The sequence below is a fragment of the Callospermophilus lateralis genome, chromosome 11, assembly GCF_048772815.1.
Source record: "Callospermophilus lateralis isolate mCalLat2 chromosome 11, mCalLat2.hap1, whole genome shotgun sequence".
NCBI classification, from domain to species: Eukaryota; Metazoa; Chordata; class Mammalia; order Rodentia; family Sciuridae; genus Callospermophilus; species Callospermophilus lateralis.
In genome coordinates this window covers 54,869,309-54,882,745 of record NC_135315.1, presented here as the reverse complement: position 1 = coordinate 54,882,745, position 13,437 = coordinate 54,869,309, and the positions used below count along the sequence as shown (strand labels likewise).

Genomic DNA, 13,437 nt, shown 5'->3' with positions numbered 1-13,437 from the left:
CAAAGATTTTGAAGTCATCATAAAGGAAAACAACAAGGCTAGTTAACAAAAATAAAATGATGAAAAAGAAAGGAGACTCATATTATCTAATGCTAAAATATTTTATATAACTTCAACAATACAGGTATGTAAAAAAAGTCCCTCTCTTTCTCTCTCTCTCTCTCTCTCTCTCTCTCTCTCTCTCTCTCTTTCAATTGGGTATTGAACCCAAGGATGCTTTATCATTGAACTACTTCCCCAGTTTTTTTTCTTTTGATATAGGGTCTTACTAAATTGATGAAAGTCTCATTAAGTTGTTGAGTCTGATCTTGAACTTGGGGACAATCCTGCCTCAGCCTCCTGAGTCGCTGAGATTACAGGTATGCACCACCATACCCAGTCAAAAGAACTCTTAAAAGACAAGTATTGAAAAGTTAGCAAGTTAGCAATGTTTTTGAATGATAAATTATAGAAAGTATTATTTCTTTTCTCTTTTTCTTTCTTTTTTTTTTTTTTTTTGCAGTACTGGAGATTGAAACCCAGGTCCCACACCTGCTGGACAAGTGCTTCACCACACCACTAAGCTACATACATCCCAGCCCTTTTAACTTTAATTAATTAAGTAATGTGCTGGGAATTGAACCAAGGACTTTGTGCATAGTAGCTAGACAAGTGCTCTACCACGCAGCAACAATCACAGTCCTCTTTCCTTTTATCAGTAACTACTTCTCGCTACCTTTTCCACAATTATAATGCATTACTCTTGTAATGAGAAATACTACAATTAATGTGATTGAATTTATGACTAAATAATTTAAAAGCGAGGTCAGTAAGCTAGTATAGTATGAGACACATAAAAAGAACAAAAATGCTGTTTAATACAATAATGATACAGTAAAATGGCATTTCTAATTAATCGAGAAAAGGATGGAAAATGTAATAGGTTACATTGGGACAGCAGCTAACCACTTGGAAAATTAGTCTGCATCTCATTTAGGGAACTTAAAGTATGATTGGATTTCAGTGTAAAAAGAAAATTCACAGAAAACTAAAATATAATAAAATTTCTGGAGGAAAAAAAAAGACATTTTTCTAAAGATGATCCACAGAAGAAATGGGTGATAAGTCTGAACAAATAAAAGCAAAATTAAATGAACAATAGTATGTCAAATCTCACAAATAAAAAGCCTAGACAGGTTTTTCATTCACTTGACAAAAGAAGATTACACATTGTATGGATAATACAGCATTTGCATTCAAATAAAGTACAACAAATCTAAAAAATCATCCAACAGAAAAGTAGTCAATAGACATGAACGGAGAATTAATTGAACAAATATTTATTGAAGGCCAACAAAGTGTTAGGCAGTGTTTGTGGTAGTGGGGATGTAGCAATGAGCAACACCCCCCCACCACCACCTCCAAAAACAATTCCACTTCTATCTAAAATGCATTCTGTTGACTAGAAAGGGATATTTTAACCAAAGTTTGGGAAGAAGATTAAGGTTAGATTATTCTGTGACTGAAGATGTAGATAAAAATATATCATGTCATTCCTGGGTGTTCATTTGCTCTGTTTTACAATTATTATTTATAGTTCATGAGATTGAACCTAGGGACCCTCTACCAATGAATTACAACCCCAATACTTATATTGGACAGGGTCTTGTTAAGTTGCAGAGCCTGGCCTCAAATTTTCTAGCCTCCTGCTTCAGCCTCCTGAGTAACTGGGATTAAAGGTGTTTAACTGTTATTTTTAACATTACACATTAGGTGTAAACAACCCTGGGTGAACTAGACCTGTGGGAGAGCATGTTAGGGACACACGACTAGAGAAGCAAACCTCACCTCACTTGTGCTATGTTGGATAAATCTCAGGTCTCTCAGTGAGGATAACCTGGGTTCAAATATTGCCTCTATCACTTAAAAAAAACAAAACAACTATTTAGTGGACTATCATATGCCACAAAACAACATTTTAGTCAGCAAGCGATTGCCTATATGACAGTGGTTCTATAAGTTATGCCACCTAGTGACATCATACCTATCTCACTTTGTGTAAAAATGTTCCATGCCAAAAATCAATGAAATTGAAGAAAAAAAAAATTAAAAAAAATTTTTAAATTAAAAATCAACAAAACAAAAAGTTGCTTCTTTGAAAACATAAATAAAAATGATATATATTTAGCCAAGCTAACAAAGAGAAAGAGAGAGAAAACTCAAATTACTAAATTCATGATGAGAAAGGAAATATCACAACGGACACTATTGAAATACAAACAATAATCACAAACTGTTTTGAACAATTATACTCTAATAACATAGAGAATCTTGTAGCTCAGGAGGCTGAGATGAAAGTATCACAAGTTCAAAGACAGTCTCAGCAATGGTGAGGTGCTAAGCAACTCAGTGAGACCCTGTCTCTAAATAAAATACAAAATAGGGCCAGGGATGTGGCTCTGTGGTCGAGTGCCCCTCAATCCCCAGTACCAAGGGGGAAGAAAAAGAAATAAAAAGAAGAAAAAAAAAGAAAAAAGAAAAAGAAAATCTTGAAGACTTTGACAAATTTTTAGAGACAAATGACTCACCAAAATTGAATCATGAGGACATAGAAAATTTAAACAGATCAGTTTCAAGCAATGGAATTGAAGATGCCATCAAAAGCCTGCCAACAAAGGAAAGCCCAGGGCCAGATGGATTCTCAGCTAAGTTCTACCAGACCTTCATAGAACTAACAACAGTCCTTCTCAAATTCCTCCATGAAATAGTAAAGGAAGGAACCTTGCCAAACTCGTTCTATGAAGGTAGTATCACCCTGATACCAAGACCAGACAAAGACACATCAAGGAAAGAAGACTTCAGGCCAATATCTCTGATGAACACAGATGCAAAAATTATTTTTTTTCCCAGTACTCTTTATTTATTTGTTCTTTTTAGTTACACATGACAGTAGAATGTATATATTATACATACATGAAGTACAACTTCCCATTCTTCTGGTTGTACATGATGTAAAAATTATATTGCTCATGTATTCATATAGGAACACACCAAAGTTATGTCTGATTCTTTCTACTAACTTTCCTATTCCCATCCCCCCACTTACCTCCATTCCCTTTAGTCTAATCAAAGTACTTCAATTCTTCCCTACCCACCACCCTTATTGTGAAGTAGCATTTGCATATCAGAGAGCACATTCAGTCAGCCTTTTTTTTTTTTTTTTTTAGATTGGCTTGTTTTATTTTGCATGATAGTCCCTAGTTCCATCCATTTACTGGTAAGTGCCATAATATCATTTTTCTTTATGGCTGAATAATATTCCACTGTGTATATATACCACATTTTCTTTATCTATTTATCTCCTGGAGGGCACTAGTTTAGCTATTGTGAATTGGGCTGCTATAAGCATTGATGTGGTTGCATCACTATAGTATGCTAATAGATGCAAAAATTCTTAATAAAATACTGGAAAATCACATACAAAAACATATTAGAAAGATCATGCACCATGATCGTGTGGGGTTCATCCCAGAGATGCAAGGTTGGTTCAACAAATGGAAATCAATAAATGTAATTCATCACATCAATTGACTTAAAGACAAGAATCACATGATTATCTCAATAGATGCAGAAAAAGCATTTGACAAACTCTAGCCAGAGCAATTAGACAGAAGAAAGAAATTTAGGTGATACAAATAAGAAAAAAAAGGACTCAAACTATCCCTATTTGCTGAAGACATGATTTTATACTTAGAAGACCCAAAAACACTTCACCAAAATCTTCCAGAATTCATAAATGAATTCAGCAAAGCTGCAAGAGGTAAAATTAACACCCATAAATCATTTGTGTTCCTATACATCAGTGATGAATCAACTGAAAGAAAATCAGGAAAATGATCCCTTTATAAAATAAAATAAAATAAAATATTGGGGAACCAATCTAACAAAAAAGGTGAAAGACCTCTATAATGAAAACTACAGAACACTAAAGAAAGAAATTGAAAAAGGTCTTAGAAGATGGAAAGATCTCCCATGTTCTTAGATAGGCAGAATTAATATTGTCAAAATGGCCATACTATCAAATTCCAAAGATGTACTTTATATAGAGAGAAAAAGCAGTCATGAAATTCATTTGGAAAAATAAGCCAAAGCAATCCTTAGCAAGAAAAATAAAGCAGGAGGCATCACAATACCAGAACTTAAATTATAGTAAATTATACTACAGAGCTATAGTAACAAAAAATGCATTGAAGACCCATGGTCCAGAATAGAGGACATACAGACAAACCCACATAAATACAGTTATCTCCCATACTAAACAAATGCACCATAAACATACATTGGAGAAAAGATAGCTTCTTCAACAAATGATGCTGGGAAAACTGGAAATCCATGGCATTTGCTGGTAAATGGATAGAATTGGAGACTATCATGCTGAGTGAAATAAGTCAATCCCCCTTAAAACAAAGCCTGAATGTTTGCTCTGATATGTGGATGTTGACACACAATAAGGTGGTGGGGAAGAAGAGAAGTTCATTGGATCACACAAGGGAGAAATGAAAGCAAGGGAGGGGGAATAGGAATAGAAAGACAGAAGAGTGAATTGAACCCAACTTTCCTATGTTCATGGATAAGTACATGTCCAGTGTAATGCCACATTAGGTACAACCACAATAATGAAAAGTGATATCCCATGTATGTATAATATGTCAGAATACATTCTATTGTCGTGTGTATCTAAAAAGAACAGTAACAAAAAAGAATGCTCTGTGATGTTCACACGATGATAAAACTGCATACTATCATCACGAATCCCTATCATTAAATGACACGCGTGACTGTATTTTTCATTATGGGAAAATACACAAAATATAAAATTTACCATCTGCACCATTTTAAGGGTACATTCATACCGTTCTATAATAAGCACAAGTATCCATTCACAGAAAACTACTTTTTGTAAATTCTGTACCCACTCTAATTCCCTAGTTAGAGGTGGGGTAACTTGGAGGAGAACCAGGAAGGAACTTGTGTGAGATCAGGAGAAGAGAGACAAGCTAGGGGGCCCCTAATGTCTGCTCCTGATATTTCTTTTCTTCTTAAAATTTTTTTTTTGTTCTTTTCAGTTACACATGACAGCAGAATATATTTTGATGTGCCATCCATACACACTTACATTTCTTTTTCCTGCATCCATGGCAAAATGGTGACTTTTGTGCTCAGTTACTTACCCTTTCTGACCGATCTGGGTGACCCGGAGGTCTTCTCCATATTTGGTCTTGATCCACTTAATGCCTTGTAGCTGAGGGTCCACCATGAGCGGCCAGCGCTCACAGTTGATGAGGATGGTGGCATTCTCCATGGACATGCGGTCTGCCGGGAGGCCCTCATTCTGCCAGGCGGCCACATCGGCATCATCTGTCAGCATTCTCAGGGGATCCAGGGTTGGGGTGACTGGGATGGGAACCTGGTGAAAGTGAACACATGTGTTCAGAATGGAGGAGCATTTTCTCAGTGGGGGGGAGGTGGACTCGGATCTCACTTTAAAAAGCAAGATCAAGGTTCCTCCAAAGAGTGTGCATGGGGGTGTGATCATTTTTGGAATCAGGTGTTTTGTTGAAGTCCTGATAGTCTTTTTTTTCTCTTGATGGATAAATAATAATAAAAAATCAGCCCATTGCTCTTTGTTATATTCACCTAAACCAAATTTCTGCTAGAGGTGGGTTATATTTTAATATAGAACCTCCTACATTTATTTTTCTACCATGTTTCCCGGTTACCAGCCTGAAACTTTCATCTGTTGCACCACCTTGCAAAGGGGTAGAAAGGCTTACTTTCCCGCCTGCCCCAAACATCCTATTCCCAGGGTTGCTCACAGGACCCTCTCTGCACATCTGCCTGCCAAGAGCATCCACCATCCCTGAGAAATCTCCCCCATGGCTCCCTTGAGGGCTCCCAGACTCTTCCTTTTCTTCTCTTTTGGTCTCTATCTGCTTATTTAATTTTCCTACAAGCAATCTTTTTCATTGATGACTCATATACACTTTTTAAAAACTAGAAGTAAAATTCACACAACAGAAAACTAACCATTTTAAAGGTGTCGAATTCAGTGGCATTTAGAACATTCGCAATGTTGTGCAACCATCAGCTCTGTCTATATCCAAAACATTTTCATTGCTCCAAGAGGGAACCTCGTACACATAAAATAATCACTCCTCATTTCCCTCTACTCCAAGCTCTTGGCAACTACTAATATGTTTTCTGTCTCCATGGATTTTCTGATTATGGATATTTAATATAAATGGAATCAGACAATATGTGACCTTTTGTGCCTGGCTATTTTTATTTAGTGACATGTTTTCGGGAGTCAGACATAGTCCCTTTCAACCCCTCTATCTCTCTCCTCTCTTTGCTGTGCTTTGCCCAGTTGCCCCAGGAAAATCTCTTCAAACCATCTCCTGTCCCTTAACTTGATCTATTAAGGGCACAAATGGCCGGTGCTATGCCATCAAACAAACCATTAAAGAGAAATCAGCCCCTTCAAGATTCTCATCCTGGGATCGGATTTTTCTTTTAATCTTATTCACAGTGGCGTTATTTTGAGAAGGCATTAGTATTTTTTTTTAGCAGAGTGTCTGTTATAGTTTGAATGTGCCCCTGAAATTCATGTGCTGAGAACTTTATTTGTGATGCCACAGAGCTGGGAGGGGGCCCTAATAAGAGGTGATGAGGTGACGGATGCTGGGCCCTCCTAAGGGGATTTCTGTCCTTACCATGGAGTGGGCTAGTCATTGTGAGAGTGGATTTGTTGTAAAAGTGAGTTTGGCCCCCTCTTGCTCTCTAGCTCTCACCCTCTCTTGTATTTTTGGCTCCCACTCTGGGATGATACAGCACAAAAGCCCTCACCAGATGTCAGAGCTCTTGGGCTTCAAGACTCATAAAGCATAAGCCAAAAAAAAAAAAAAAAAAAGAAATCTCTGCTCTTTATAAATTACCCAGTCTCAGGTACTCTGTTACAGAAGCTGAAAACAGACTAAGGAGTCTATGGCATAGAAATGTTTAAGAACCCCGAACAAAGCCAGTAAAATCTTCACCAGCTGCTACAAAGCAGCTCATCTTCATTTGCTCAATTAATGATGGTTCTTTCAATAATTTCCTCTTTTCCACCAGTGTTCAAGATGAACAAAATAACAGTTTAATTAGTACTTTTAACATGACTAGTTAACACAATGAGTACTGCTATGTTATAATAGCTTAACTAGTACTTGTACCATTCCAAGTACTATAATAGTCTTTAAATCACTGTTTAGCAAATCATCACAGAAGTAGGATTTTATGAGATAATCTGGGAAATCAACCATTTATCCCCGCTCTCAAATGCATCTGTTTTGTTCTGGGGATACAGCTACCAATGAATTTTGGAAGACATCCCTTACTGTACATTGTGAACTTTTGGTGCTGATGCTTCCCATAGCTGAATTTTATGAATTTAAGATCCTCTGTGAACATGTTGGTGGTATCCTGATCTTGGATGACTTCTGAGACTCCTTTAGAATGGAGGGTAGGGCACACTAGATACTCACTGAATATTTGTGAACTAATGATAATGAGTGATGTGAATATGCCATGGGAATATTAGGAATTATTCTGACTATAGGATCCAAGTGCAGCTTGGATTCCCCTTTGATTAGAAACTAGCACCTCGCCTATTTCATTCAGTTGGGTGGGAGAGGTGTAGAGGAAGGACCCGGGAGTAGGTTCATCTACTTATATAAAGACCACCTGTGCAGCCCATGGCAAAATCACCTGAGCTGTGGTGGCGTGTCTCAGAGTCCCAGGCACAAATTAGGCAGCTTTGAGGCCTGGTGACAAGGTGCAATGAGTAGCTGCTCCTATGACATTTGGCTCTGGAGCTGAAAGATCGGAGAAAAACAAAGGTTTTGTTCGGGTCTCCTGGATTTTACTATTTTGAGAAGGGCCAAGAGAGAGCTTCTGGCCAGAGGACCCAAATTCCCATGAAGAACTTCATTAAGAAGTGAGATTCTGTCCTTGGCTGGCCTAAAGGGTAGTGGGCCACAATGCAAGGCAGGGTAGAAGGACACGGAGGACACCCATGTCCCAGGCCTGGTGCTAAAAGAGTGGTATTAGGAGTGAGTGTGCAAGAGGGCACCAGAAGGTTTGAGTTCCTGTGGTCGTGTGACCTCACTGGTGTCCATGTGTGGACACAGGAGCAATTCAGGAAGTACGTACTTTCAGCTGGTTCAGGTAGGGTCGCCAGGTCCCGTCCATGAGGCTCTGCCGGTATTTTTTGGTAAAGAAGCCAAGGTACGAAATGAAAGCTGTAATAAGCAAAATGTCTCCACACAACGTCCTTTCCTGCTGCTTGAAGTTCTGCACAGCTTCTGCCCACCTCACGTTTTCAGAAGCGAGTCCCCCAACCTACCATTTCAAAGGCCAGAGAGGAGAGAAGACGCTGTCACATGCCGGGCAACAGCAGTGGATCTGACCACAGAGATCACTCATTGCACGTTCAGAGCAGGAAGAGCCAGGACATCATTTGTTTGACCCTTTCAATCAGTGCTATTTGTCCTGATTTCAGCAAACAAGCCCTTGTTCTGTGCTGTGCCTTACGAGGACTACAGAAAGATGACTTTTTTTTAATTGGTGCATTATGATTATTTATAACGGTGGGATTCATTATGGTACGTTTCTATATGCACATGACATAATTTGATCAATTTCATTACCTCGTACTTCCCCTTTTCCTCTCCCCCTACTCCTGGTTCCTATCCTCTACTGGATCCCTTATAGTTTCATGAGGTTCCTCTAAAAACTACTTTCTTCTAACTTCCATATATGAGTGAGAATATATGACGTTTGACTTTCTGAATTTGGTTTATGTTGCTTAACATGGTGGCCTCCAATTCCAACCATTTTCCTAGAAATGACATAACTTTGTTCTTCTTTATGGCTGAACAAAACTCCATTGTGTGTGCATACACACACACATACCCACACATGCGTGTGTGCGCGCGCACACACACACACATACCCACACATGCGTGTGCGCGCACACACACACACACGCACGCACACATATTACATTTTCTTTATCCATTTGTCTACTGATGGGCACTTAGGCTGGTTCCATAGCTTGGCTAGTATGAATTGTGCTGCTAAGAACATGGGTATGCATGATTGCTATTAGTTGGATGAAAAACAAGCTTTTAGGCTCTGCCCTTTTTCCCCTGTGGAGATGGACACCACCCACTTTACAGGTTGTTGGGAAGATTAAATATGATCTGTATGTTAATCACTTAGCACCATACCTGGTCTATAGGTACCTCTCCCTTCCTCTCTAAATGCTGGCCTGCCTTCCATTGCATTTTTCATTATACAATGAAAATAAATAAAATCAAATCTGTGTGCTATAAATAATTACCACGTGGTAAGTAAGACACAAATTGTAGAAGTACTGTGCCAAGGACCACAGACTTCGGAACACACCCTGATTGACCTGGCCCACTTTGGGATAGCAGCCTCTCCTTGGGAATAGAGCCATCTTTCCACCGAGGATTGCAAGGTGTCTCATGGAGCTTCGTTCCTGTGTGAGGACTTGCCCTTCATTTTTCCCTTGAAAGAAGCCACCATACAGTGTCAGAACTGGGAAGGACCTGAGGAATTCGCTAACTTCACCATTCCCATTCCATTTTTAGATTAGACTAGAAGGGTGTAAGTATTTCCCCACAATCTGCTGGTAGAGAAAGAGGTGGTTTCAGAACACGTGCCTCATGTTTCTCCAGCCTAGTGCCATCCTGCCTCCCATGAGAACCATCTCAGAAAGTGCTCTAGCCAGGTGCAGCAAATTGTGCTGAGTTTTGGAAACCCATCAGGGAGCTGAATGGAAGGCAAGCCAGCTAGGAAATCTGGATGATTTCTCGCCCAATTCAGTTGAACGGAGGGTCTCTAAATTATGTAGAGGCTGGTCCCACAAGCAAGCACAGACACACACTTGTGGTACAGCCTTTCTTTACTAATGCATGACTCAGTTTAATGGTGGCAATGACTCATTTCTCCCTAAATTAAAAAATATGGCTTTGTTACACAAATAAGTGGTGTCTGGAATAAATGTAAAAAAGAATCGATTATATTTCCCTTCACTGGTAGGGATGGTGCTGCTAAGACTCTCAACTGAAGAGTAACCTCATTCAATGGACTGCTTTGCAAGATCTTAACTGATAAAGATAAAACTGATAAAGTGCCATTGTGCTGGGTTTTGTATCCAGGCTTTAAGAGACTGAAACTGTCCACTTTCTGTCTTGGAGTCCTGGGTCACTATGGAAGATATCTGACTAGCCTGCAGGAGAGATTGCATGGAGAGGCCCTGAGACTACACTCTTATTATCAAAACATAGCATAAATAAAATCTTTAGAGCTTGCCTATAAAAATACATGCTTCCTCTAGTAATGTTTCTGCACACATGCAAGCTTAATTGCATCTTGCATGGGTGTGACAGATCCAGCATTTCCTTCCATCCGACCATCTCTATAAGCAATCTCTTGGCATGACCAGGGTGCATGTCCACACTTTCCTGAGGTCTCAGTCCCTGCATCCCAGCACGTATTAATGTTTCCCCGCAAGATGGGCAGTGCTGAGCTGTGCCATCTATTTCGCACCTTCACAATACTCCACAGAGCTGCTAATGTAACGGGAGCTCAGGCTGCCGAGGTGTGCACTCACCAGGCGGTTTGCAAGGGAGATGGTGCCTGCGGTCATTTCAGCTTCTTGCTGACATCTGAGTTTGTCGGCCGTTGCTTTCTCAAACTTGGCAGTGAGCTTTGCCAGGTTTTCGTTAAGGTGCTGTTTAGGAAGGAGCACAAGGTCTGTCAGTAATCCCAGCTCAGGTCACCTCCAGTGCTTCTGAGATGAGGGTTCATGTGATTATAGAAGAAGTGGGTTGCGGGGAGCTTAAGGGCCTGGGAAAGCAGGGTAGGAAAGGAAAGGAGCCAACTAAATGATCTCAAGTGGAGTCCCAGGGAAGAAGTTGGCTTTATACCGTAGTGAGGCTATGGAGTGGGAATGCAGAGATTTCCCATCCAAGGTGAGAGAGCTGAGCTTCCACACTCCAACACCTCAGTCATGTGGTAAAGGCTATAGGAGGTGAGACTGATGTGGGGGGTGGGGTGCATACATCCCACCTCTCTTTGTATTGGGGAAAATTGGCTTCTTGTGGTCTGTCAAAATGGTGCAGGTCTTGCTACTAAAAGCAAAAGCACATTAAAACTGGGGGAAACTAAAACATGGTCCAGAGGATACCAGGGCAGTTCTTCCTGGATCACTGACTGTACCTTCTGTGTCTAGTCAGGACAGGGCTGTCTAGGCTGACTAGAAGGCCTTAGACCTATAGGACAACTGTTATATAACCTCATTGCTTGTCTCCCGCTATTTCAAAGTATGGGAATATTTTTGAAAAAGTCATAGTTTTGATTTTTAAAAAAATTATTAAGAATCTAGGACTGGGGCTGGGGTTGTGGCTCAGCGGTAGAGCGCTCGCCTAGCATGTGCAAGGCCCTGGGTTCGATCCACAGCACCACATAAAAATAAATGAACAAAATAAATGTATTGTATACAAATAAAAAATAAAAAAATAATCTAGAACTGGAGCATAAAGCATCTGATGCCCTCAAGAATACATATTTGTATGTATAAAGAAGACACAGGAGATACCTACAAATGTGTCCCATGTGGGTGCAGTAACTGGGGTTCAGGCTGTTCTGTTAGCCATTACTAAAGTCACAAGAGAAATAAATACAAGGCCGAGTTTACACAGCCAAGTAGGTTTAAGAGCAGGTGGTGAGCCATCTGATTAATGATGGCCGACTGGCCACTCATTTCCCACCTCTCTTCCCCAGACTTCTCTAAACTGATTGCAAAGCAATTAAAAAAGCCATAAAGCCCTTAACAACAAGCAAACTGGTGAAGGCTGTTGGCGGATGAGGCTTTCCAAAAGATCTTTGGAGGGTCATGCTATGGAGGGAGTGCAGAGCAGGAGGAGGAAGGAGGAAGCTACAGCTCCCATATCTCACCAGAGGGTGAGCTGATGAGCCTACAGAGGCCCACTGTGAGTTGGAGATTTTGGGAATGAGAGGAGCTGGAAATAGGGGGGCTCATTGGGAGCCTATGGATCCAATTCATATCTCCATCCCCATGTCCAGCATTCAATGCCCCTCGGCACCTAGGCCACCAGGCAAGAGAGTCAACAGGGGCAGAGAAAAAGCACCATATTTTGGCATTTAGGGAGCGTCCAACATAACTTATTTGATTTGGAAAACAAATATAGCAGTCAGCTCTGCACTTATTTGCAGAACTAGAATCAGTGGGTTTTTTTTTCCTTTCTAAATATCTTTATTAGAATATTATAACTGCACATAATAATTGGGCTCATTTTGACAAAATCATACTGAATGGGATTTGGTTTACTTCATTTCAGTCCCTAGTACCCCCCTTCCCTTCTCCTGCTCACTCTCCCTATTCCCTTTCTCTAATCCTACTGGTCTTCCTTTCACGTGTTTATTTATTTATTTATTTTTAAATTTTTAAGTTGTAGATAAACACGATATCTTTATTTTTATTTGTTTATTTTTATGTGGTGATAGGGACCGAACCCAGCGCCTCAAGCACGCAAGGCAAATGCTCTACCACCGAGTCACAACCCCAGCCAAATATTTATTTATTTTTGATCGCTGCCTTACACATATACTTAAAGGTGGAATTCACTGTGGTATATTTATACATGCACATAGCATGATTTTGTCAAGTTCATAGAATCAGCTTTTGAACACTACCTCTTATAAACATGAAAGAACAAGAAGATGTTAATGAAAACTTAGATTAAGGTAAATAAGAGGAAAATGAGGGTCTGGAAAAAGGGAGATAATTCAGTAACAATAGCAATGTTAAAACCTTTTCCAACTATTTTATCAGAGATGTGCAAGATATTTCACCCCTCAAATGAGAACAGGATGCTACCAAGACAACTCATTGGCAATGACCAGTATTGCACTGTTAATTTACAACATATTAAGTTCAAGGGAAGGGCTAAAAGAGGAATTTGAGGAAATCTCCTAGAAATTACAAGAAATCATACAGTGACAAAAAGAAGGGAAAGAGAGGACCATGTCAGGAGGGTTGTCATCCAACCGATATGCATTATGAGTTGAAAAAGAAGACAGAAGGATGAGATAATAGCAAGTAGCTGAGGACAGTAAGTCTTTACATGCAAAGCACAATGAATACAAAGAGAATGACAGCTAAGCACATCAGTGTAAAATTTCAGATACTAAGAATAAAGAGAAGGTTGAAAAACTTCCAGAAAGGCGAGGGTGGGTGGGGGAACGGCATTCACAAAGGAATGGGACCCCAATGGTTCATTACACTTCTCACCAACAACAGAATAA

The 13,437-nt window shown here is 39.8% G+C and overlaps 1 protein-coding gene across 1 annotated transcript in view; it reads right to left on the bottom strand.

Annotated features, from left to right (window-relative positions):
* Dnah9 (dynein axonemal heavy chain 9) overlaps positions 1-13,437 on the bottom strand; it is a 328,584-nt gene that overhangs the window by 75,952 nt on the left and 239,195 nt on the right. The window contains exons 51-53 of the mRNA XM_076870265.1: positions 10,721-10,840; positions 8,230-8,418; positions 5,211-5,446 (exon numbers count right to left, since the gene is read on the bottom strand). Of these exons, the coding sequence (XP_076726380.1) occupies positions 5,211-5,446; positions 8,230-8,418; positions 10,721-10,840 (545 nt within the window). The remainder of the gene's footprint in view (positions 1-5,210; positions 5,447-8,229; positions 8,419-10,720; positions 10,841-13,437) is intronic.